Below are 27,925 nucleotides of genomic sequence, written 5' to 3' on the forward strand. Positions count from 1 at the left end.
AACTGCAGATGCTCTGTAATTTTCAATCTTTTTAGTGCCTCCTTTACCACTCTGTTATAAATTGGGTCAGAATTTGTAGAAACATGCTGGTGAAAGCATTTTTTCTGGGTGTATCTTACCTTACTTTCTTAAGAAATATTTTGTTTTCTCTCTCACTTTTACTTACTTTAAACCTGTGGTTGACTCACAGATGGCTGTGGGTATCTCAACCAGGTCATCACCACTGACAACTAGCAAACTGAGCTTTGGCATATTGACAAGAGCTCGTGGAAGATAAGTCAACTTGTTTTTCTGTAGGAGAAGGGTCTGCAATTCATCTAACCTGTAAAGACGTCAAAGATAGAGATGATGTAAAATATTTATTTCAAGCAGGAACATCTAGCCAAGATAGTAATACTGACTTGATCTTGTGTATAATAGGAGCAATAGCGTGCAACATCTTTGTCTTAAAAAGTCACTCAAACACTACTTTCACAAAATTTCCTCAACTTTAATGGAATCTCCAGTACTGGGTCAGCACTACAGAGTTAATAGCATACCTCTGACAAGTAATCAGAAGCATGCTTAAGATAAAAGGTTACAAAATTTACTGTGTTTTCATACAGAAAATGTGGACAGAACATGATATGAAGTCTCACCATGTGCATCCTGAAACTAATGAAAGATACAGGCCAGCAGGTCACACTTTTGCCCATATGCTGGTTTCTATGAATTAGGTATGTCTGTGGTAGACAGCACGTCTCCATCTATTGTTTTTCACAAGTAATTAATACTGTGGGGAGCAAGAGAAAGACCAGCTCCTCATCAAAAGGTTCTAACAAGTCGTCCCAAAGAAATCAATTTAATGACAGTGTTTTGTGGAGGAACTTTTGTTTTATTTCCCCTGGCTTTTCCTAATGCAATAGAAATTTGTGTCTGTGCCTTTATTCCTTGTATTAGGTAGAAGACAAAGAGCAAAGCAAATTGATGAAACAAATTTGTCTTATTTGACTGGAAGGGTCAATTCTTAAAACACTGTTGGCAGGCTATGCTTATCTGGCCCATGCAGTTTGTTCGAATTCAGGTAAAAATATTAAGTAAGGCTTCAGTTTACTGTCAACTCATCTTTATTAATCATAGGCTGTTGTAATGGCATTACAGGCAATGATAATTCACAGAGGTTCTTTGATACCACAGGCATTGAAATCATGAGTCTGAATGAGAGTATTAGTTTACTGATGTGGGGGTTACCCTGACATTTTTTAGTCTTCTGAATGCACATGAGCCCAAAGTCAAACAAAGAAAATCTTATTTTTTATTGTCTGATTATGATATTCTAGTATCAAATCTGACAACTCAGTACAAAATGGAGAAAATAAAATGTAGAAAGGGAATAATTTGAAGCTAAGGGAATATAGGTTACAGGGGAAAAAAAGTTCTATAATTTGACTGGGTATCCTTCCCTAAAAGAAAAATATCCTCTTAGGAACTCTTTGAAGTTAGTTAAATCTCTGTTTGGATCCCCTGGGAAAAAGCAGCAAGCTTATGTTGTTTGTTGTGAATTACTAACACAAGTTAAGACCAGTGCTGCTGTCAGAATAATCTGTGATTACACCATGTCCCAGAAAAGTCTTTTTGCCCAGCAAAAAAGGCCTTGCAAAAGTTAGGAGTGACTGAGTTTTCTGTGAAGTTTATTCTGCCTCAGGGATTTCTATTCCCAGATAAATTAGTCTTTTTTTTTTTTTAATAAACTTTAGTTAATATGTTTGGTTTTTTTCACTTAAGGCTAGGTAAAGTTTCCCAAACCAAGTTGCCGCAGCACTGTAGAGTAAGTAGTTAAGCTCAGGGATAAGAAAAGTGCTTTCTCAGGCTAGCAAGTCCCATTAAAGGGATCAGAATGATTTTTTAAAAACTAGTTCAAAGTCATCTAAACTGGGAGAATGAGTATATGTGCATACATATTTACTTCAGAATAGAAGGGGAGGATTGCAAATGTGGTTTTTGAATTTTACCAATATTTTTCCTCTTTACTGACAAAGTTTATCAGGCTCTTTGAGTAACTTAAGTGTGTTTTAGTTCACCTTCTTCTCCCCATCTGCCCTCCAGAGATTTACTGCTGCCAATTCCATATGGTGAGTTCCCTGTGTTGGAACTGGAGCAGAGTATAACCAGTGAACTTCCCAAAAAACTAATGTCTACATAAAATGACAAATTATTATGAAAGTAGCAAAAAATATGTTTTGTTAACTGACTGCCATCAATGGGCTAGTAAAACTAGCTTTTGTTCTCAGACCCAGTTCATCAATAACAGAAATATTTGCATGCAAAAATACCTGATACATTTCCAAATGTGTCTTTCCATCAACAGTGTCCCTTGGAAGCTTTTTACTTTCGAAATTCACTTAAGACTTCCTATACCTGTCATTAAATTAAAACGTAAGCTACCTGTCTATGTCTTCTGGGAGATCTTTCAGGCTGTTGCTGCTAATGTCCAACCACTGCAAATTAGACATCCGGAGTACACAAATTGGAATAGAATGGAACTTGTTTGCCGACACATCCACAAATGTGAGCTGTTTCAGGTTACTTAGCTAGAAAGAAATGGTGCTTTATTTTAGTTACTTTTTACAAATACAAGAAGACATTTCATTCATCAACCATTTCTATTCTTCTAAAAGCACTTAGAAAGATAAGAATTCTTTTTTTTTAACTCAACCATTTTCCAGCCTTAGTCATCATTTTATAAAAAAGTAATTCAGAAATCCCTACCCTCCCAAATTGTTCATCAACTTTCTAACAGCATCAGAGGATTAGATGAAATTTTTATTCTTTAAAACCCTACAGGTTTAGATGACAGGTCTGGAACCAGAAAATTAGTTGGTTCTGAGGTAACCAAAGACAATTTTTATAACTAATAGGTTACCATTCTCAAAATCAGAGATTTGATAACCCTATCAAAATTACAAAGATTCCCTTCATGATAACTCTACTGTGCACTGAGAGTGTATTACTAGCACATGATTAGAAAATGAAACTATCAATTTAAGCCAACAGATAATTAGGTCCAATATTTTTCAAAGACCTTTAAAAACACATCTTCCATACTGCAAACTAAATATATAATAAAGTACACTAAATATTTTATCGAAATAATTTTCAAAAGAATCCTATTTTTACATAATAAACACTAAATGCAATGAAGATTAAGTACAAATGCAAAATATACCTGTAAAGAAATGAATGTGTTGCATAGAGTTCTCTGAGTAGTGAATCAATTATGCACTCTACCCGTGTTCATAAAACCATGCAGCTAGCTAAAGTGAATGTCAAAGGAGTATAAATGTTAACAAAAAAGTATTCTAGAATAGAAATTGTATTTCTCATGTTCTAATCATCAGTCCCCCTCACAATCAAACTCTACGGATCGTGACACAGAAAAAAATGTAGCAAAATTTTCCTTGGTCTTTACCTGAAGGTACCTTGGAATATAGGAAAAATACCTCAAATCAAACACATTTATCACTTTCAAGGTGAGCAGAACACATGCAAAAGATAAAATATGAAAAAATTATAAAGTAATAAAATACATTATGAATCCTTGACAATTATTTCTTAATTATTAATAATTAAGACCTGGAAGTTTTTTATATTATCTATCCCAGCTCCTTTTTATTGCAATACTGCCAGACTTTCATCTTAATTTAACCCTTGCTATTTAAAATCCTCTTATTCATGGCATAATGCTGTGACAGAGTTAGTTTCTTTAGGGACTTTTTGGTTGGGATTTTTTTTTGGTTTTGTCCCAGTTGTTTTTTTTTGTTTGTTTGTTTGTTTGCTTGTTTGGGTTTGGGTTTTTTTGTTGTTGTTGTTTGTTTTTTTTGGTTTTCTGGTTTTTGGTTTTTTTTTTTTGTTATGTTGGGTGTTTTTGTGGGATGTAGGTTACTTGTTTGCTTTGGGGTTTTGTGAGTTTTATTTGCTTGCTGATTCTTTTTTTCTGGTTATAGCCTCATAAGCTGCAGAATTTTATCATCTTGAGAAATATTTTCAGGGAGTTTTACTGAAGTTATCCTATTACACACAACTACAAGTGAAGTTTATCTTTCAAAAACATAATAGAGGTTCAGAGTTCCTGAAGTCAAAGGCATAATTTCAAAATCTCCCCCCCACATACTGTCTTAAAACAGTCCTGGTGAGTCATCACCATGGATATGTCTCACCACAGATTCAGAGCAGGCAAACACATTCTATTGTGATACTTTTTACTTTCCAACCACTTTGTCATTTTGGGGACTGACTAAGATCAATGAACACTCCATCATATTCTGTAAATTTTCCAGATACTCAATCTATTTTCCAGAGAAACAGAAAGGACAGCAACTCTTCTAGAATGTAGCAACAGGACAGTATGGAAAATAACTGGCACCATATTTATCCTGCAATAATTTTGTGGTTTTAAATTATGACCACAATTTCAAATTACAAGCAAATATTTAAAGTTTCTCTAAACTCAGAATAACTTACTAAAACTGCTGATACATGTATTTCAACAAACTCTCCTCCCAAAAATTTTGCAAGTACAGAATTAAAATAATATCCCACAAGCTTAAATGCTACCCAAAATATTTGCAAACCATCCCCAAAGAAGAAAAGCCTTAAGTTCTAAATACAGAGTAGCAGATACATGTTAAAGTATAGTTTCTTTACTGTTCACTCAAGTTCCTAAACACTTTACTTTTACATGCAGTCACCTGTTTCACTGAAACAACTTGGTAACATTAAGATTAGATGGTAAATTTATATTTCTTCCACTAGTCTTCCCTGAAATTACTTTATTGAATTAAATATTACAAGCCATCTTAATATAGCACTATTACTTTTTTTAAGAAATATAGTTGTTTCTTCAATTTTTCAAATAGTATGGTATATAGATTGGTTTAATACTTTAATACTTGGCTAGATTAAAATATACATTTTCAGGAGTTTGTATTCCCATAAAAATGTACAAACAAAACACAAGGTCATCTACTCAATCAATACGAATTTTGGCTCAGCATGCCACAGAACATTTGGAGCCAGGTTATATTGTGTTTGCTGCAAGCCCTCAGTACTTTTACTTTTAGGGTAATATTTTAAAAAGCTGTCCATTTCCTAGAGTATGTTGAAACCTAATGGAGTTTTTAATTTAATATCTTCATGATGTGTTACCAACAAATGCATTTGATAGATGATACATTGGAAATTATGGTAGCTGTGCATTATATTTTCTGAAGAAAACACTCTGTATTTTATTTCTTCTTAAAGGACTGATGGATTTTTGCACCTTTTGCAACATTTCAATTTCAAACAAGCATGGCTCCCATATAATTTTTAAGTTATCATTCATTTTTGCTTGACATTGATTTTTATTATTTTCCTTTATGATGCAACTTTGAATCAATCACTATATAGGCTTTATGCAAGTTCCATTTTTAAAAAATAGCCATATTTAATAGTCTAGCTACCTGGACAGACCTATTGTGGTACTTATGTTTAATCATTCTTGTTACTTTTCTTTGACAAACCGCACCATTTATCTTCATAATTTTGTTCATAGAATTATTCCACATAACATTGTAGAGGTCCACTGCTTCTTTTTCTCTCTGGCAGTTAAATCTCCAGTTGAAAGAAGAGGACAACATGTCCCGAACTGAACTATTATTTGATTAATGGGTGTGGTTTTATTTTTCTTCTGGTTTTTTGCTGTGAAAGGGATTTGCACATAAGGCTGCATGCTTATTTACCATGAATTACCTACTACTTAGCATCAACACACTAAAAGGTGCAACGTTGTGTTAAAATACCATATTTTTCAGTGACATGTAAAGAACAGAAACTGCAACCCATCAAAATCAATACATGATAAGACATGCAAAGGATTAATGTGGAAATGTCTATCCATGCATTACAAGTGCACTTTTGCCCAGAAATTTCAGAAGTGACGTCAGAGAAAATTTGTACCACTTCAGTAGTGTAGGCTATCACATATATTGTTTCCCATAGACTGACATTCATTATTAACCTGCTGAACACAGTAGGATATATACAAAAAAGAAACACCCTAGGAGCAAAGTGCGTAGTTGTCCACTTAGATATGGTGACTTCAAACCAAGTGCCTATCTTTTCTTTCATTGAGCTGTAAGTGTAACCTCTTCTATAATCTCACTGACATTCATGGATAAAAGCAACAATTACAGAAACTTGGTACAAGAATTTTTGGGGCAGAATATACCTGTGGTATATTCGCACGGCGGTAAACTCTACAAAGAGGCAACTGCTCACATGCTTATCACCAGTCAAAAAAGTTCACCCCAAGCTATGGAATGGATAGCAACCATAATCACCAAAGCCCCTCTGAAAAGATCTCCGTGGACACCTGGAATTTTGAGAGTAAATTAAGCCACCACTTCAGGAGCTTGAGATAAGATAAAGGTTGTGCTATTGTCTGAGTGTTACCTCATGGGGGAGGTTAACAAAGCTTGGGGTGAAGAATCTATCACTGATAATGACAACAAAGAATGCAGAATTTATGGGCTCAAGAAAGCCAACTCAGCAACTGTGATGAAATTATGTCCACCTGGAAAAAGGTCATTCTTGCAGGGGAAGATCATGAGCACCGACTCGCACCCAGAGACTCAAGAAACCCACCAACTCAAAAAAGAGAAAAACTAAGGACTTGGACTTGCTGCTGGATTCACGGGTGGCAAATATCTTCTATTTTATATCTCTTTCCCCTCTGCCATTTCTACTTCTTTCTTTCTACCTCACGCTGATTGTTAAATAAAATATGTGTTGTTGACTTCGGCATATGGTGTTGTTTGCACTTAATTAGGGCAGAGGCATTTCTCACTGATTGGATTGTGACATCTTGGTAAGCTATACCCAAGCAATGCAAGTGGAAGACAGCCTTCACTGTGATGGCATCGTTCTGATTTTGCAGTGCTAAAATCCTAAACCTTTTGTAGAGTTAATCTACCAACAGACATTGTTATCCTTTGCCAAACCATTTATTGGAAGCTTAACATTGTCCCCTTTCATTGTTCATCATTTCATCATCCAAACAGCTAAAGTTTAGTCTAGTAAGGTAAATATAGCTGTGATAATCTTAGTATTAGAAGTTCATAGAAAAGGACTTTGCTTGTTATTAAAGCAGGTGTTTTGTATATACAAATCTTTCACTAGCTCTACAAAAAAAATGAGAAAAAGAGTTTTATTCTATATTCACAAAATACATGCATGTCGTATGCAACACATAAAATGTTCACAAAAGTATCAGGTATTGATCATTCACAGGTGATTGAAGAATCACATAGTAATAAGGGCAGGACTATCATCATACCATTAAAATCCCTAAGAACGTGAATTATGTACTTAAATCTAAGTTGTTCCAAGCCAACAGAAGAGTCGTATGTATGAAATTAGGTATGTAAGTAAGGATTTCCTGGGCTAAAGCCAAAGTATCTTCTGTTCCAAAAAATAAAATTATGTTGATTGCTTATGTTAAATGTTCAAATCTTTGATGGTGCAGCTACACAGTCTGCATATATTATTTGCCATCATAAGCTTTGCTATCATAAAATCATCTCATATTCAAATTTCCAAAACTTGTAAATAAGGACACACTTTATAAGGGAAAACAAGGCTAATTAAAGATTTTCATTAACTTAAATAGGTCCAGTAGCTCACTTTGGGAGTGTACTCTTCACATGTTTCAATAAAAAGCATTTGAAGAGGAAGAACAGCAATGTCAGTAGTGTATGGACATTAACTGACCTATGCAGCATGTTTGTAGACAAAGCGTCTTTGAACCTATCAAAATACCATTTAAAGATATATTTTGTTCCTTCACCAAGAGATCATCAATATTGCTTGCTCTTACAGCAGAATAGAGACAAAGCCAAAAACATTTTTATAATTTCTGCTTCAAGGCGCAAAGCAATTGAAGAAATACTATTCAGATGGTACCATCTTAATTATGATTTAAGCATGTACAATGTTTCTGGTTTGCCATGACAACACAATGCATCCTGTGAAGTTACCCTTCTGGTTCAAAAAACTGAGTGTGTTCATATGAGCTCATTCGAGCTGATTCTGAAACCCAGAATAAATCACTATTTTCCACAATAGGATGTGGGGAAAACACCCAAAAGATATGGAAATTTTATTCTGTAGCAACTTAAAAAATATAAACAAAGATGACAGCTCAAATAAAGAATAATACATTGGCTATTTTGTTTTACATTTATAAAATAGTAACCATTCACTTGAAAAGAAAAGATTTTCAAGGATGTTTGAAGAGGTAATATTAGCACAAGAGAACCAAGTAATGATGCAATATTGACAGATGCAAAATGAATAATTAGAAAAATTGTGGGAGAAAATCACAGAAACAAAACTAAGAATGTTCTTCTGTAACTCTAATTTGTTACAATCACCCCATTTTGATGATTGATGATAAAATTATTTCACCACATATATATACTGGGGCTGGGCAATGACAACAATATGTGTTCTACACCAGATCAAGCAGAGATAGCCTGATAAGCTTGGAAAAAAGACTTTCATGAAATGTCAGCCAGAAATCCACTTACTAATAAATGAAGTGGAAGACATAATGATATGACAAAAAAGATACCTCTTCCTCAAGAGGTCAGAAGATTTGCAATTTGTGAGCCATCTTTATGATATCAAGAAAAACATTTCTGTGGGTTTTTTTCCTTGCAAGAAGAAATGGTGGAAATTCTTTTTTTGTCATGGCACAGAGTAACTTCACCTAAATGCACAAGATTCTTGCCAGTTGTGGTGCTGAGAACTACAGCAGTAGTGAACAATTGTCTACCAGCAGGAGAGCCCTGCAACTTGGATCTGGATTTGTCTTCTTGAAGCAGGAGTTTCATAAAGAATAGCCCCAGATTTGTGAAATTCACAATGGAGATAAGACTACTTTGCATACTGTGACATATCCTGTCTGGAATTAGACCATGTCTAGTACAGCATATTGTTGTAAAATATACATTATAAAAGTTATTTTTCTGTAGCTACATGTGTATGACATTGATAGTATACAAACCTACAATTGAGGACGCTGTTAACAATTCAACAAAACAGGTCACTGCTTTGTGGCTTGACAGGATTACAGCAAATTTTCTCTTCCTCCTTTTCCTTCCTTTCTTATAGTGCTGCTAGACATACATGGGTATTTTATTTACTTTCCTTCAGGTAGTGACAAAGCTAACAGGAAAATTTTTGACTATATCTCTTCCCAAAGGATTCTATTCTCCCTATTTTACAACAGTATTTCTAGGAAGTTTTAGTTGTTCTTTGAGATAAACATGCAAAAACAAATTGAAAATAAAGCTAATATTAGTAAAATAGTCAGATATGTAAGAGGTCTTTTCCTGACTTGAATAAGAAAGCTAAGGAATGGCACATAGATTGTGTATACAGCGAGCAGGATTTTGTACAAATAGATATCTGGCTACTTTTTAAGAACTTGTTGGTGCAATTAAGAGCATGAGGCTGTAAATTCTCGCAGTTCTTAGTGCTCCATTGCTACTTTGCACTATTACTCAGTCTGTGACTGAGTAATTTTAGGGCATCCATTGAATTATGTTGTTCTTATTAGGTTCTGATAAATATAAAAATGAATACATATTCATATACATACCTTAGAAAGCTTGCAATCAAGCTGGACTTTCAAGATGCATTTTAGGGGTAGAATTCCCTTAATGTGAAATTTATAGAGATGTGACACAGGTTCTGGGGAGCAGTAGGCTAGTAATACTACTCAGCCGTGCAATCTTTGGTAGGGATGGTCACATAGCAAACCTACAAACATCACCTGCTTTTCACTGGAAAGTCTGGAAATTATCTTTTTCTTGGGTTTTTCAGTTGGTTGTTTGATTGGTTGATTGGTTGTCTGTCTCGAACACTCATGAAGCATTTGCTGAAATGGTGTATAAAAACAAATTGCACCTGCCTGCATAAAATATATCTGGCCAGGTCTTCAGTGTAGCCAAGATGCTCTTGTATTTCTGGGAAGCTGCTAAGTCTAAATTATATCAAGACCTCTTCCGTTGACACAGAGTACCTCAGCAAGATATAGGCACGAATGCAGCTTGTTCCATAAGCCCCTTGGATTGCTAAATGTTGTCCTGTGTCTCTTAAACAACAAGAAAAAAATGGCTAACAAAATCAGTCATCTGGCCTGTCCCAGCATAGCTGTTCAGAAGACAAATTGTGTAGAATCAGGTTTCATGGTACTGAAGCAGTATAAGCTCAGATACGTTTTATACTTTTATTTCTATGCCCTATATCAATATAAGTAGTTTACAAACAGATGTTTTACTACTCAATTCCCACTAGATTGCATCCAAGCTACTTATCTTTGTTTAGCTACGTATTGCTGCTAGAGGCATATACAGCCCCAGTAATTTTTTAATAATAAAACAAAAAACTTTGACATATTTCTGTATATCATGTGCAATATCAGATACTATTTTCTGTGACCATGACATTTTACAAATACCTATATAATGCTTTGAGCATATAAAAAAATGAATATAACAAAAGAAAGTATGACTGCTGAGCAAATACATAGAAGTAACATCTATTATTAACAGCATGCATCTGAAGCTGTCAAGATTTTCACAACTGCAAATAAAACCTAATACAGAGAAGTGCAAGCTAATGCAAGAACATTTCTTAAACTGACTGAAACCTGGGAAAAGATGGAAAAATGAAAAAAGTAACTTCACTAAAGTCTTGCACTCACTATGAATTAGTGGTGAAAAGAGTAAATAAATTATTGGATATATGTGTAATGTGATATACAATAATTAATCCCAAATTACTTCCCACTAATTAAAACAACACTACATACAAAACACCATAATTCCCAATTTTTCTCCAATTTACCAAAATAGGTAAATTATGGGATTTAGAGATGAACAATAGATAATAACAGAATGAAAATACTTTGTTATTTTCTTTAAATATTTGGTTTGCAGTAGTTCTGAAAGACCTAAATCAAGATTAGGAAAAACTGTAAATGTTAGAAGAATTGAGCGAGAAATTGGTGATTCATGACGTATTTTTCCTTGACAATGTTCCTCACAAGAGCAACAGCAACATAACCAAAATTCATTGCACCTCTCAATAAAACCCCTACACAATTAGATTCTAGAATTTGAAACAACATGTTTTTAAATTACTTTGGAGAATTCTGAGGAAGCTGACATTTACACATATAATGAAAACCTCTATTTCTATGTCACAGTCCAAAGAAGCACAGTTCAAATTGTTTCAGCCTCAGAATACAGCACAAACACTTCACCAGTGTTCTTGTAAAACAGTACTGCTTATTGAGATTTCAAATGTCGTAACATCTAAAAGTTAAATTTTTAGTAAAGCAGCTCTGCAATTTAGGTTTTATTACTCTACTAATATCATTATTACCAGAGCACAAAAATGTGGAAATAAATCTCCGTGATGCAAAGCTCTAAAAACACACAGTAAGAGTTCTCTATTCTGCTGTTTCAATGCAATTAATTGTCACTACAAGCAAATGGAAAAAATTGAACACAAACACAGTGGCAGGAAGTCACTTACCAAGGTGAAAAAGTACATCACAGAAAGTATAACTCAGGTTTCCTGATTTCTAGTCTTGAGATGCTGAGGACCACTCCAAGTGTGTAATATAGCAAGTATATCAAGACTTTAATTATGGCAATGAAATTAACTGAGATTTAAGATTACCTATATTTTTCTCATTTCTTCCCTTTTTTTGAAAAATGCGGAATAACATTCCACATTACATTACATTCTACATTAAAGTTCTGAAGCATCAGATTAGGTCCTCTAACCTCAATAACTTTTTTGTTGCCTCTAACCACTATTTCAAAGAGCATTTTATATCTGAGAATGAAAAATATTTCAGCTATATTAAAGACAGTTTGAAGTAGCCTGGCCTCTCCTTAAACCAACTCTCTTCACTGAAAGGAATGTATTCAAAGAGAAACCATAAGGACAGAAAAGAACAGCAAATCATTAAATGGTGATACCTACATGTGATCCAGACACTTGTAGCCCCCCTGCTACCACTCAGACATAACTTTCAACTGACCACGTCTGTATTTCAAGATGAAAAGAAATAACAGCCTCAAGACTACATGGCAGCCAGCATATGACAGAGCTGAAGCTAGGAGTCAGCAGCAGCTAGCCCTCAGCAGCCGTCTGTGGTGCATACAGTCCCCAGTGATGTAGCCACATAATTGTGTGTCGTGCAACCAGACACAGTCAAGGGAAGTCCAGTCACATAGTCATACACATTTTTCACACAAACTCTACATACAGGCAAGGACTGGTCACTTATACCCAACATCCACACTGCACTAGTAAACTGGCACTTGGAATTTCAAATTTTGTGTCTCAGAATTTGGCAAACCAAGACTATCACCCTGGATTAATCCAGTCCAGAAAGAAACTGTTTGATGTTTCTACAGTAATAATGGGTGATGGGGAATCCAATACAACACATATCAATTAAAAATGGATAGGAAAAAAGTAGGTTGATTTTGCAAAGTAAAAGATAAGAGAAGTCTGGAAATCTTATCCTTACAAAGCTACAAACATGACCTCTAAACATCCGCTTTTATTAGTCATAAAATTACGCATCTCCTTCTAAATTCCATCAGTAGTAAATGGCTCTATAACAAGTATTTGATGAATAGCCTAAGCAGCAAGTGAAGAAATGTCTCCATTTTTTTTATTTGTTCTGAGCTTTCCAGTAATTAATTTCTTAACCTGAGTTCATCCTGCTTTGTAATACAGCATAGAATGACAGAAGTCCAGGCTTGCGAATTGGCATATCAGGATGCCAAAAGCAGTAATCACTAGGACATATCCTTTTTGGAATTCCCTCACAAATTCAACATCTCTTCCACTTCACACTGGGTATAATTCGATGCTCTTTTATCCAGGACTAGTAAGGCAGAGACCTTACCCAAGTTCTATAAGAGATTAAAAAAATCCTGGGATGATGTCTACTTTCAACTGATCAGGCTATCTATGTCTTCATATCTTTCACACTGATCGATGATGATGAATAAAAATGACAGTCAGCCTTGCCAGGTGTTTTTTACAGCTGTGAAGAGTTGATCAATCATGAAACTACCTGTAATTAGTTAACAACTGATAGAAATATATTCAGTAATAAATTAAACACATTAATTTCAATTATACTCTCCAACTTTATTCTTCTTAAGGAATAAATAATACCATTCATTATTTGCACTTCATGGAAAAAACATGCTTTTCTCTCCCTTCAGCTATAACTCTGTTTTGATTGTCATCAATCCAGGTATGCTGGCAGCAGAAACATTTTTCTGCAAGACAAAACATGCAAGTCTGGTAGTGCTATGTATTTGTTCTGCTCTCTGCTTCTATTCGGTAGCTGTATAAAATCTGCCTCAGATTATCTCACAGACAAATGGAGGATATATTCTTAGAATTTTGGAAGCCTATTTTGCTTTCAAAGAGATTTGGAGCTGTTTTGAGAGAAAGCAGAGCTGGAACAGTACCAAATATTCTTTTCTACCACTGAATTCTTTTACAGTTATATTCATGCTTTTTGTATTAATATAGCCATGTTTTAATGCTCACATTATGCCCCTTTGCTCATTGTTAAGTCTTCCCTTATGCTGTAAAACTACTTGTCTGTCATTCCCTATTACAAAAACGTTTTAGACTGTGAAAGGTGATATTACTTTTACTGAGCTAATGTGAAAGGTAAAGGAAAGGTCACTGGCACCACAGCATGGAGGTAAGTGCGGGTCAGCTCTCCAGTGAAGTGGACTGTTATTATTAGCTGCTGACTTATTCTGATAGTGAAGTGGTTTTAAAATGATGCTATATAAATTAGAAGGCTTGGAAGCACAGTGTCAAGAGTGGGATCAACTGACATTTCCCATGCTTAACTTCATAATCCTATTTCCTAACATAGATCCATGTCCTTCTTTAGCCCCTCAACTATTAAAACATTTATGAGAACTTCTGCAGCAGCAAGGCCTCTGAGAATCTCTTCTGACACCTAACACCTTCGCACCTGCTTTTTTGGGTTTCACACCCCTCCTGCTAATGTTTGATATTGCATCGTATACCAGTTCCATAACACAGCTGTTGTTTTGCATGGATTGACACTTTGACCACCTGCATTGGAAAGCAACTCATCATGATCTTTAAGCAAATTTAAAGAGAATATAAGCCCTGAGCAAAGAAGGACAAGATTAAATTCTGTCTAATGGAGATGCAACCAAGCCAAGCAATTGGAAAACCCCTTCTAATACTGAAAAATGTATTTACAGAAATGATGGCCCAATAACAGTCAATTGGACTCTTCCTAGTGATTTAAAATGAAAAATTTACCCGAAGTTGGCTTCCCAGTTCCAAGTTAATCCCTTTATTACAGTACTTCTCTCTGTTTTGTGGTACTGAAAAACGCTCACAAATAAAATTCCATTTTTAGCAAATCTTATATATGAATCCTTTGCAACTCTCAATCATTTTCAACAAATATGATACGTGGCTCCTTTGCAACTATGAAAAATCTTACAGACTTAAAGATTCAACAGATTCTTTATAGTCCCTTTTAATAAGAGAGGAAGGACCTGTGGGTGAGTTCTTCCAGTGCCTTGCTGGATGTTGAAACCGCTGGGAAGTTAATGTCCTGTACATCTGATTACATTTTTTGTTTATAATTGTCACATGCATTAACAAAAAAAAAAAAATAGTTATGAAACAAGTCAGGTTTAAAAGCATACAGATTTGAAGAATAATTTGCTGGTAAAACAACCTAACCTTTTACATTTCTGTAGAGATGGCCGGTCTCCCATCTACCAGGTAATGACTTTGACATGTGTCAGTCACTGCTCACAAAGACAAGTTATATGAAAATGCCCAGTGGGGATTTATTTGAAGCCTCCACACACACGCATAGAGCTTGTGCCTCTGTTCTTCCTGCTAAATGTATGGCTTTGATGAGAGGGCTGGACAGACTAACAAAAAGAGGACAAAAGACACTGAAAATTTTCCAGTTGTTGAACCACAGTTTTTAAAATAACAATTGGAATTTTAGTAATGTGTAAAAATTATTTATGTCTGTTCTGGATACTGTTGTGTTTGAAAATCATAGGTGACTAATGTTAGTGCCTAATAAATCCCTGATCATGTCAGGGGTTTTTTTAGGGTCACACCTGTCAGCATTATGAAACAATTTGGGAGACAACTATTTATAATTATATTTTTCAGGTAAGCAAAGAAGAGAAATAGCACCATTTATAACTCCTGTGACCATAGAAAGCCTTTCCAGAAGGAATCTATTCCTGGACCCATAGGTCATCAATGCAAGTAAACTAATTGGTGACATAAGGATTAGAAGCAGCCTGGGCTGCAGTTATCATACACTAATGGAACTCACACTCCTGAGGGATATGAGTCAGTTAAAGAGCAAAGTCAGGACCCTGAGCTTTAGGAAAGAAAATTTCCAGCTCTTCAAGGACTTAGTTATAGCAATCCCTTGAGAAACTTATGTCAGGAACAAGGGTGAAAAACAGAGCCAGTAGATATTTAAGGATGCCTTCCATAGTGCACAAGGTCTTTTTATGCCCAGGCATAAACGATCAGGCAAGGATTGCAAGGGACTGGAATGGCTAATCAGGGAATTGCTGGTGAAACTAAAAGGAAAGAAGGAAATACATAGCAGAACCAAGGAGAGGCAACCTGAGAAGACTATAGGAACATACTCCATTTGTACAAGGATGGGGTGAGGAAGGCCAAGGTGAAGCTGTAAGTAGATCTCTGCATCCCTGTGGACCCCCATGGGCTGCAAAGGCACAGCTGGCTCCCCATCCTCTGCACCACATGCTGCAGCAGAACCTCAGCTTTGGCACCTGGAGCACCTTGTCCCCTTTCTTCTGAACTGACCTTGATGTCTGCAGATTTGTTCCTCTCGCATGGTCTTACCACTCTATTCTCTGGTTGCAATTACATCTGCACAATAACTTTTATTTCATTATTAAATATAGCAGAAGCATTTCCACCATTTCTGACTGACCCAGCCTTTTCACTGGCTCTCCCAGACTTGGAGGAAACTTCTTGCAGCTTCTGATAGAAGCCACCCCTGTAACACCACAATACCAAAACCTGGCCATGCAAAGCCAATACTCTATGCTAAGGTACACAGAAGACTGGGAGACAATTCAGAACAGCCAGAAGATCTTCACCAGGGAAATGTTCTGCCTGCTCAGCCTAGTGGCCTTCTACAGTGGAATGACTCCATCAACACATAAGGAAAGGTTATGGATTCCTATAAAGCCTGTGACATGGTTCTCCGCTACATACTTCTCGCTGAGATGGGGAGACAGGGATTTGATGGCTGGAGAGACCAGTGAGTAAGGAACTGTCTGGGTGGTGTCATTCCCAACATACTGGTCAATGTCTCAATATCTGGATGGAAGCTGGTGAGAAGTGGTGTGCCTCAGGGGTGTACTGGAACAGTGCTATTAAGTATCGTCACCAATGATATAACCAGTGGGACCAAAGGGACCCTTAAGAAATTTGTTAAGGGTCCCTTTGGTCCCACAGATGACCATGTAACAGATGACACCCAGCTGAGTGGTGCAGTTGACCTGTTTGAGTGATGTGATGTGATGTGATGTGATGTGATGTGATGTGATGTGATGTGATGTGATGTGATGATGTCACCCAGAGAGATGTAATGTCATCCAGAGGGACCTGGACTAGCTCAGGAACCAGGTCCACGTCAGCATTGTGAGATTTAATAAGATCAATTACAAGGAGTTGCAGCTGGGTTACAACAATCCCAGTACCAGCACAGCTGGGGATGAACAGTTGGAGAGCAGCCCTGCCCAGAAGGACTTGGGGTTGCTGGTGGGTGAGGGGCTGTACATGACCCAGCCATGGGCACTCTCAGCCCAAAAATCCAAACATGTCCTGGGCTGCATCCAGAGCAGCGTGGGCAGCAAGGTCAGAGAGGGGATTCTGCCCCTCTGCTCTGCTCTGCTCTGCTCTGCTCTGCTCTGCTCTGCTCTGCTCTGCTCTGGTGAGAGCCTGCCTGGAACCCTGCTCTGGGGTCCTAGCACAGGAAGGACATGGAGTAAGTCCAGAAGAAAACAAGAGAAATTATCAGAGTAATGGAAAACCTTCTCTGTAAGACAGGCTGAGACAGCTGGTGTTGTTTAACCTGGAAAAGAGAAGGTTTCAGGGGAGACCTCACTGTGATCTTTCGGCTCTTAAAGTGGCCTTCCAATAAAGTGGCCTTCCAATAAAGATTGAGACAGTTTTTAGTAGGAACTATTGTGATAGGACAAGGAGTAATGATTTTAAACAAAAAGAGTTTACAAATAGATGATATAAGGAGGGCATTTTTAACAATGAGGGTGGTGAAACACTGGTACTAGCTTCCCAGAGAGGCGGTAGATATCCTGTTCCTGGAAACATTCTAAGTCAGATTGGATGGGGCCCTAGAAACATGTTCTAGTTAAAGATATTCCTGACCATGGCAGGGGAGTTGCACTAGATGATCTTTACAGATCCTTTTCAACCCAAATTATTCTACAGTTCTATGATTTTGAAAGGTCTTCATGTCTGTGCTTATTTGTATTAGGACTTAGCTGAAACTGTGCATCAGAAATACAAAACAAGATTTAATTTGATCTTTTGAAAACATAGTGTGTTAAAGCAACCATGAAGCATAACATTTTAATTTCTCTGAATTTCAAAGATCAGTATATACAGGATTGACATGAAGATGTAGGTGTTCATAGATATGCACTCTGCTTGACAAATTATTCATATGTTTTAACAGTCTCTAACTTCTTCATTTTGCGCTACCCAGATGATACAGAAAATATTCTGACCAGTTACTGGGACTCCTCAGACGTAGTATTGAACACTCTTCAAGGCATAAAAACATTGAAAAAAAAAAAAAAAACCTTTAAAATTTATTTTCTGTATCAAAGCATCTAGTGCAAGCATTTCTGTCTTGCTGCTGGCGCTGTGGAATAGCTTGCCTGTCCTGTGACTGACAGCATGTGCTGTACCAGATGGTATGGATGGAGGAAATAAGAACTTCTTCATATTCCCTCTCTTCTTATTGAAGTTCCTTTGGGTCACATAGATACTGTTGGCTGCAGCAATTTTGTTGGCAGAAAAAAAAGGAATCCACCACAAAGCTGTCTTTTTGAAATATCATGCACAGGAAACTCTAATTGTGCGATTCGGTAAATAATTGTAGAAAGCAATACTTTCTGAAGAAAGAACACCTGAAAATAAGGTCAGAGCAGTTTTTCTACAAACTTTAATAATAAAATATATTATTTATAATACAGGTTTTTTTCCAGGAAGAAGAATTTAATTGCATAGCCTGCATGATCATAATAGTGAGAGGAACACTATCCAACAGTTAAAATACAAATACCAGCATCATACTAATTCTTAAATTCACATGCAAAATAAACTAGAAGTTTAGAAATAAATCTATCCATCTCCTTCTCCCTGTAACTACTAATATATAGTATACAGTATAATACTATATATTATTCAGTACTATAATATATAATTATAGTATATAGTATAATACTATATATTATTCAGTATCTTATTCAATCCCTCTCTCACACTGCAGTGAGAGAGGGACTGAATAAGATACAGGGCACGCCTCTCCTGAGCATCTTAGCTAGAAGAACAAAGTCCTCCCCACCTCAGTATCTTACAAGATATGTGCCATATCAGGGAGGATTGTGCCCTAAGCCTCATAGTGTACCTTCCTCTGCTAAATTTGGCTACTGAGGTCTGTAAGTATCGGTTACAAGCTGACTACTTAAACATAATGTCATGACTTTTCTTATGTACACGTATATTTTATTTCCATTCATATTTTCACTCATGTGAAGGAAGACATTGCTCATTCACAAGAGCAGCTAATATAGATTTGAACTCCACTGCAGATCCCTAAACTTTCTCTGCCAAGTTTTACTTTCAATTGATACTAATCAAATATTGATTTTAATGAATATTTAAAATATTAGACATAATATCTAAATATTTTATTAGATAATATCTAATAAATATCTAAATCTAAAAATGTTAGACATCCAACAACAGAACAAATTTTTAAAAATTGAAAGCTAGACTTTGAAACAGATTGCTCTTCCTTGGACATAGTATGGAAAGGTATGAAGTCCTAATCCTTGAGAGAGTAAAAGATGAAGAGCACACATCCTCAGTTTTTTCTCATGTAGCATCAGATTACCTCATTTTAAGATTTAGTGAGATGACTTACAGAGTGCTGAAAGCAGCCTTTACAAGCAGAGAAAGAGCTTTTTGCTAGAAATGAACAGACAAGTGAGCAATGTGCTTTCCTCCTGTTGCTATTGCACAAGGCACATCCCTCAAGGAACAGTTCCCAAGCACACCCAAATAGAAATAGTCCAGGCACTTGGACATGCATGTTCCTAATAGGCTGAAACAGCTACTTTATAAGTTGCATTTGGACAAGAATAATGTTATGGTTTTGGATGGGGTGTGTCTCTGACCATTACTCTATGTAAAAAAAAAAAAAAAAAACAAAAACAAAAACAAAAAATACCTTAAATAATTTCTACTGGGCTGCAGTTGGCTTTTATTACCTCTGACTAAATTTTACGCTGAAGAATACTGATGCCATTCTCACAAACTCTTTTAATCTTCCCAGAAGAAACTTTTAAGGACTTGAAAGTCAAATAAAATTTTAACTTCCTGAGAGAGCATAAACAAGAAACATTTTTATCAACATTCTACGCTATTTTTTCTATTGGTTGCCAAGTTTTCTCTTTCTTTCTAATGTTGTAAAGAGAAACCATTTTCCTACCCAAAATGCTTGCACATATTTGCTTAATTATAATCTCCACTTCCCAGTACTGACTCCACATGAGAGACACAGCCAAACTTTATGAGCATTTCTCTGGATTAATGGACGTTAGCAACAATTCTATTGGACAATAAAAGATGTAATCTAACTTGTGGTCATTAATACTTGTATTTCTTGTCCATTGCAATGGGCTGACTGTGTGGGGAGTTCAGGGGAAGACACTCTGCAGAAAGACCAGAGGCTGCCCTAAATGGATACCAGCAATTCCAGATGGCTCCAATGGACTGAGCACAGGAAACAGCAAAGCTCCTCAGCAAAGTGTGTGGTGCCACTCTAAAAACTGATTTAAGAAAAAGATTCACCAGGGAAAGGGAGAAAATGAAAAGAGTGAGAAAGAACAAAGAAAATATAGAGTCAAAGCAGGAGGAAGCTGAGGAGATGTAGTAGATTTCCGCACTACAGCTCATGGAAGACTCATGCTGCTGCGTATGGATATTCCTGAAAAAAGCTCAGCCCATGGGGACCCCACACGAGGGGAGAACAAAAGTGTGAGGATGAAGGAGAAGCAGCTATAAACCATTGTGTGCTGGCTGTAACTTCCCTTGCCACCCTGCACTACTCAGGGATGGTATAGGAATCTGAAGTGAAGTTGTCCTTGGGAGAGAGGGGGAGACTTTTTTTTATTGTCTTTGTTTCTTACTACTGAAATATATATATATATATATATAAATATTAAATTAATCTTCCCAAAGTACAGTCCGTTTTGCCAACAAAAGTAAATGAGAAACAATCTCCCTGTCTTTATCTTGAACCATGAGATTTCTCAAATTATTTCCTCCCAATGTCATGCTGAAGAGGGGGATGAATGATCAGACAGGTAGGCATTTGGCTATTCAAAGCTAGCCCAGCACTATTTTTCTGTTTTCCCCTTTTAGACTGTTTAGACTAATTCAATATTTTAATTCATTAAACAGTTACCTGCTAATCACTATTTGTCTGAGAGTCAACATCAGACACTTATTATGTTAGCAAGGATTCTGATGCTATTGTTCTGAATAACATGAGCCATAGTGAGTATGCTAAAGGTCAAACACTTAGCAGCATTTCATATCATTCAACAAAAGCATTCCTTTAATTCTATGTTCAGCTTCCAAAGTTGCCCTTGAAATGTTGATTCTATGAAACTGAGTTTATAATCTAAATCAGAAGAGCATGTATAACCTACCTCCCAGATCACTACAAATATAAATTGAGTTTCAGCCTCCAGAGAAAGACAATAGATAATGCCAATATTTTTTTCTTGACCTTTTATACCATACTAACATGATGTTGCTTGCAGTTTTTACTATTATATAAAGTTATTTGCACAACTCAATTTTTTTTTCTGTAAGTTTTAAGTGAACCATTAGGCCATAATCTACACTCAGTTTTGTGGTTTTCTATTTTGTTGAAAAGGAGACTTTAGGAAGGAAGCAATATTTTAGAGCTCTCCAAAAGAAACATTGGTCTCTCAGGCTCAGCCCTGAAAAGACTTACATGCACAGGTAGGTTTCCATGCAAAGGCTACCCATAGTGCATAAACATGGGTAAATCCTTGTGCTACAAGACCTCTGTAAGCAGATGGAAAAATATTCAGTGGTTTTAAAACAGCAATGACTGGGGATAAATTTACCATCCACAGGTTTGAATATACTCACTATTCTAAGACAATTTTGTTTAATTCATTTGTCGGAACTCAGGACATTCCTTTGGGAGTCCGGAGTTTCCTGGGACCCTTGCCAGGGGGCTCGGAGACCCTGGCACACAGCCCAGAACACCAGTGGGTTCGATTATGAACCACGGAATAACTTGTCACCTTTATAGAAAGAGATAAAAGCCACAATAGTGTAAATAGTGTAAGAATAAATAATTACAGAGTCTAAATGTAGGTTTTAAGATTTTTGGTATAGGGGTTTCTGGTGACAAGATGGAGGGATTTAGGCGTGTCTAGCCTTTCTTCTTCTTCTCTACCTCCATCTTGTCTGGTGATGTTGGCACTTTTAGATTGGTCTAAAGTAGAAACTCACTGTCTAATATAGATGATAGGTATTGGAAAATAACTGTAAATATTGTACACGTAGTTTGTAGTATATAAAGATAACACCGCCCTGGAGGAGGGGGGAGTGCCTCTGGCTGTCCTGCCAAACGGATCTCGGATCTCGGCTGGACAGGGAGAAAGAACTTTATAGATAAGATGCAATAAACAATCTTGAGACCGAAAAAATGAAGAGCCCTGACTTCTTCTTCAAGCACCGGGCTGGGAAAAGAAACTTTCAAACTTTAGTCGGGGTCACTCTGACCAGCTAGAAAGAGAGACCCCGGCATTCATTTGCCTATTCAGGACGTACAATTTCCTGATTCCATTATGATTCCTTTTTACTAGTTAAATTCCATCTGTTTCATGCCCTGGTTTTGCTATCCAAAGAAGAAGAGGCAGGAGAAAGGAGACCCGCACTGCTGATTCTGCCACCATACTTTCTTTTTCATGTCCATTTATAGTGGGAAGGTTCACTCTTTGTTTCTGTTTCCTTCACTCAATTTTTTTAGCAATTCTTTTTAAATAAACTTCTTTACAATTTATAATAGTAATTGCTATAACTTTCCTCAGAAGAGAACATAAGCAGGGCTAAATCATATCTCACAAAAGTTTAATCCACTCCAACATTGCCTGTGAATCACCAGTAACAGATGTTTAGAGAAAAAGTAGGAATCAGTAAAGAAGAGCCTGACAATTTTCCCTAAAGATCCCTTTACTCACCCCCCAGAAATCATGATATTAAGAACCTGAGAAATACAGATGACAGCAAAAATTGTGGTTAGGTACCAGCCAATGATTTTACTTCCCCCTGACAATAAGTCTCAGAGCAGCTGTGGCAGAGAGCAGTTAATGCAGCCAACAGAAAAAAAATAATGTTGGTGCCTGCCTGGGAGTTCTTTTCTCAGTCTATTATACATTCATGTCATTCCTCACATGTAATATCCTTTTCAGAGAGATATTTGTGCTCGTAGCAAAATGCAGTGCTGTTTATAGAACTTTCCATACAGTTTTTAAACTAAAACAGACACTAGGAACAAAGTGTGTATGTGAATTTGACTACCATGATATATTTCATTTTTACAGAAAACAGCTATTTGCAGCCTCCTGCTTATTACCACAGCCAAATCCCCTTTAGGATCCTGTCCTCCTTAATATATCAGAATATATACAAGTAAAATTTAGTTACTGGAAAACCAAAACAAAGTACCTTGGCCCTATTTAAGTGCTTCTAAGGCATTTTCAATGATATTGCTAGTAAAACACTATTGTTAAAAACTTCAAGGAATATGATTTAATCTGTAAAAAAAAAGATTTGAACACTGTAATAAAATACCTTTTAAGCCAAATAAAAAAAGATGGAAACGAACATAGATTGTTATCTTACTTCAAATGGGAGTTCTGTTATTTCCATATTTCCAGACAAATCCAGTTTTTCTAGATTCTCACAATCACCCAGTTCTGGAGGAACTGACTTCAAATTATTGAAACTCACATTGAGCACTTTGAGGTTTTTTAAGCAGCCTGTGAGGGTAAGATAATTCAAATCAGTGTACTTAAATTGAAAAAAAAAAAAAAAAGAGAGAGAAAGCAAAAATAAAAGGTGTACTCAGTTAGACAAAGAAAAATTTATTCAGCTTGTTGTGCTGATGAGTAAGATTAATAAATATTTTCTGCAGTGATTACTAACATTTTGAGGGGAAATAGTGCCCTTAATCAGCAATGTTTTTGGAGGGAGTTTGAAAGGAGACAGCAAAGACTTTCAAAGATCTTGTTTCTTCTAACAACGAGATACCTCTTGACCTCATTTGAAACTAGAGAAGTTGGCTTCTGGCTTTTCCATTGTAGAAAATTTATTTACCTGTCAACCGAAACACAACTTAGCAACTTTTATACAACCTCCTAATTGAGAACAATCACTCCTACTAAACTTACATCACTACATTTAGTATCCTGCATTGCACACTTTTGATTATACAATGGATGTGTGCATGTGTTTCATTATTTTCTTTATTGTGATTTATCATATCCACTGGCTTAATTTAAAGGCCATTATAATATTCTATGCTACATTTAGTAACGAAGTTTTTTGTTTCTTCAAATTATAACATTACATAATTGTGAACAAAAAGAGGGTTAGAAACATAATTAAAATGCAATCTCCTGAAAAAAAAATGCAAGTTATTCTGTGATATAATCAAAGTGAAAGAAATTTAAATGTATCTAACAGCTGTTAGCAAAGGAATCATTAAATGCATAACAAAATGAGAACATTTTATGGAAAGCCTGGTTGTTATATTACATGAATGATCATGGAATTGCAGAATCACAAATGGATTCATTTGGAAGGAACCTTCAAAAATCATCCAGTACAAGGCCCTGTCCAATCTGTCTGAATACTTCCCATGATGAGTCATGCACAATTTCTCCAGGCATACTGTTCCAATGTCACATGACCTTCATCACAAAAAATTTCTTAGGTCCAACCTACACCTACTCTCTTTCCATTTGAAGCTGGCGTCCCTCGTGCTGTCAGTACAGGCACTGGTAAAAAATCTCCCCCCACCTTCTTCATAAGTGCACTTTAAATGTTGAAAGGTGGCAGTACGGTGACAACAGAACCTTCTCTCCTTCAGTCTAAACCCTCTCAGCCGTTTAGCTCTCCTTCACAGAAGTATTCCAGACCTCTGGCAATCTTCACAGCCTTTCACTGAAGCCATTCCAGCAGTCTCATGTCTTTTTCATACTGGAAGCCCCAGGACTGGATTAAGTATACCAGTTGGAATCTCACAATGACATCCTGCCTTCAACATACTGGTCTCACTCTTTTTGCTCAAGATACTGTAGGATTTCTGGGCTGCAAATGCACATTGCCAGCTCATATCCAATTCTTATTCACCAGTATTATTAAGTCCTTCTCTGTGGGGCTGTTCTCAATCCATTCACCCCCAGACTGCATTGATATTAGAAGTTGTCCTAGCACATGTGCAGGATCTTGTACTTTCCCTTGTTGACTCCCATGAAGTTCACATGAACACACCTCTGAAGTTTGTCAAGGTGGTCCGGGATGGCATCCCTTTCAGTAGGGATATCGACTGTATATTCTCAGCTTGTTATCATTTACAATATCTCCCACTACTAATTTATTTCCCTGTAGTATTCCCTTCTACCCAGTGACAGAATACAGCATTTAAAAGGAAATGCAGAAGCAAGAAACACAAATGCAATTCAGCAGTTGGAAACTGGGAGAGAACAGCACCATTGTCAACAAGTTCTCAAAGCAGGCAAGACAAGACACACAGCAACCAAAAACTTTGATTAATCAAAGTCCCAAGTCTGGCCAGAACGGGGCTAATTTTTCCAGTACCTGATAAAGGACACGGCCAGGACCAGACATTATTCTCTACCACTTCACATCATTGTCAGGAGTGGAGAAAGAGACTTCCTTCCTGCAAGACGGAGTTCTGGTTTGGCCAAGTAACCATGGCGGAGGGAGCCATCTGATTTATTAATTTTCTATTGTCAGGGTTTTTTTTCTGTATGAATCACATCTTTTCTTGTAATTTCTGCCATTAGTATTGTGTTTATTACTGTGCATTTTATTAACGTATTGCTGTTTCTGGTAAATTTTCTTCTCTCCATGTGTAATCTTTGCTTTTTGTTCCTCCCACTCACCTCTCCAGAGTGTTACATGGAGAGGAGAAGGGGAAAGCCAGGGAGAAAGATGGAGTGGTGCATGGTTTGAAGAGTCTTGGGGGGCCACTGAATTGGGAGGTACCGTTCCTAACTCATAACAATCAGTCCTCTATTTATAACCAATTTTTTAAAACAATCTGGTGTTTGATTAGATTTGGTTGACACTGCAGAGTACAAAGTATCCTCAAGTCAGTGTCATAGTAGTGTCCTTATCCTTAAGGCATTAACATTTAGTTAAACTTCTTCCAAAGCAAATGTTGGCTTAGAGTTGCTCACCTTTTGCAATCTATGGAAATCCTCACCAGAGGCTATTTAGTTTTTCCATAGAAAAGGACAAAGAGGCATAGGGACTAGAAAGTCCTACTTTTTTTCCCTGAGAAATTGCTGTTGCCAGAGCCAGAGACATGTAGGTTGATGGCCAAGAGATCATACAGCATTTTACATAAACCCCATAGGTTCCCTTGGACACAACATTGTCTTTAAATGATGACTGGAGCACCCAAATCATCTCACATGTGGCAGAGAAGGCATATATTATGATAACTCTGTTACATTAATATCTACAGGTTACAACAAAGAAAAACATAGGGTCTTCCACCCAGCTTCCTTCCAGTTCTAGCTCTGCCAGAAACTGAGGTGTATTTCAAAATTCAGCTTTCCTTTTAGGATAGTGACCTTGTTTTCTTTTACTGTAAGCTGCTGGTTTAGTTAAAATAGAAGAAAATATTTCTGTAAGACTACAACAGGCATTGTTTTGACAGTACACTATTATCTGACAAGGGTTGTTGAGGTAATAAAACAAATTTAATTGAGTCAGCATGTGAACTACACTTCAAGCACCTACTTTTAGGTGCTTAAAAATATGGAAATAAATTATTTCCATATTTTTAAGCACCTAAAAATAAGAGAAGTCTAGTCCACTGATTAGGAAACTTCACCAGGTTTGGTATCATAATGTAGATGAAGATATTGTATCACATGCTAAGTGTCATAACCATGAATTTACCACTTCATTGCAACAAAATAATGACTGAAACAGAAATGCCTTAAAACTAGAGAATCAGAAAATTGCAAATTAACTTCCTCAACCAACCAATCCCTTCTTAAAGGAGAGCAAATCCCACTGGAATGAAAGAACCATTTATTCAATATCCCTGGAATGTTTTGGCTGTTCTTTCAACACTGGACTATTGTACCGGTTCTATCTGGAATGGAGTTAGTGCTTCTCATAGCAACTCATATGGTGTTATGTTTTGGATTTATGACCAAACAACATTAATAACTGAACAGTGCTAACACAGCAAAAAATTTTGTGTCTCACTCTGCTGCCCCAGTGAGTCAGCTAGGAGTGGGCAAGAATCTGAGAGGTGACAGGCCTGACACATTGGATCCAAACTGACCATAGGAATATGCTATAGTCACATTCAGCAGTAAAAGCTGGAGACAGAGATGGAATGGGAGTGAGTTTTAAGGTCTCTTGCTTAAAGACTAAATGTGGATCAATTTGTGGTGAGTGAGTGCTTTTGCATCACTAGTTTGTTTACTTCTTCTTTTTAAACTGTCTTTATCCTGATGCATGAGTTTTCTCACTTCTGCCTTTCCCTTTCTCTCCCCATCCCCCTGTGGGACACTGGACTGCACGGGACTGACCAAGCTGTATTAGCTGCCTACAAGTGTTAAACCACAACAGATGTTGCTAATTTTTCAGTCACTGAAATTTCTACCTCTCAGTTCCATTAGTAATTGAAAAACTAACTGCTAATGGACTACTAGGCAAGGCATCTGGTGTTACCAACATGCTAGTTACTGTCTCATCTAACTCTGCTCAGGTGGTCATCTCTGATGCATTAGAGACATGGAGCAGAACCGTTTATGTAAAAGAAACCACAAAAATATTGCAGCTTTTCTGGGTAGTGTGATGGACTCAAGCACAGCTTCTCTGCCTGGCTTTCACAGCACCTTGCATGCATGTCAATGTTCCCAGTATGGTTTGCAGGTATGAAAAAAAAGATAAGTAAAAAATGCATCACATTTTTTCTTGTGATATATAATGTCTCTCTAACACAACAGAAGGGCACTACAGATCAACAGTCAATTTTCAGTAATTGCTGTAACTAAGATCATGAAAATTACTGGGAAAAGGCATGAGTCATGCAATTGAATTTTATTTCCATAACAAATTCAGGACAACATAGATGAATGGGAGGAAGCTT

The 27,925-nt window shown here is 36.6% G+C and overlaps 1 protein-coding gene across 1 annotated transcript in view; it reads right to left on the bottom strand.

Moving 5' to 3' along the window:
* The window catches only part of LRRC2 (leucine rich repeat containing 2), a 75,982-nt gene that overhangs the window by 4,683 nt on the left and 43,374 nt on the right, over positions 1–27,925 (bottom strand). The window contains exons 5-7 of the mRNA XM_059836690.1: positions 23,404–23,540; positions 2,425–2,570; positions 167–322 (exon numbers count right to left, since the gene is read on the bottom strand). Coding sequence (XP_059692673.1) covers positions 167–322; positions 2,425–2,570; positions 23,404–23,540 — 439 coding nt within the window. The remainder of the gene's footprint in view (positions 1–166; positions 323–2,424; positions 2,571–23,403; positions 23,541–27,925) is intronic.

Source organism: Haemorhous mexicanus, chromosome Z (assembly GCF_027477595.1).
Source record: "Haemorhous mexicanus isolate bHaeMex1 chromosome Z, bHaeMex1.pri, whole genome shotgun sequence".
NCBI classification, from domain to species: Eukaryota; Metazoa; Chordata; class Aves; order Passeriformes; family Fringillidae; genus Haemorhous; species Haemorhous mexicanus.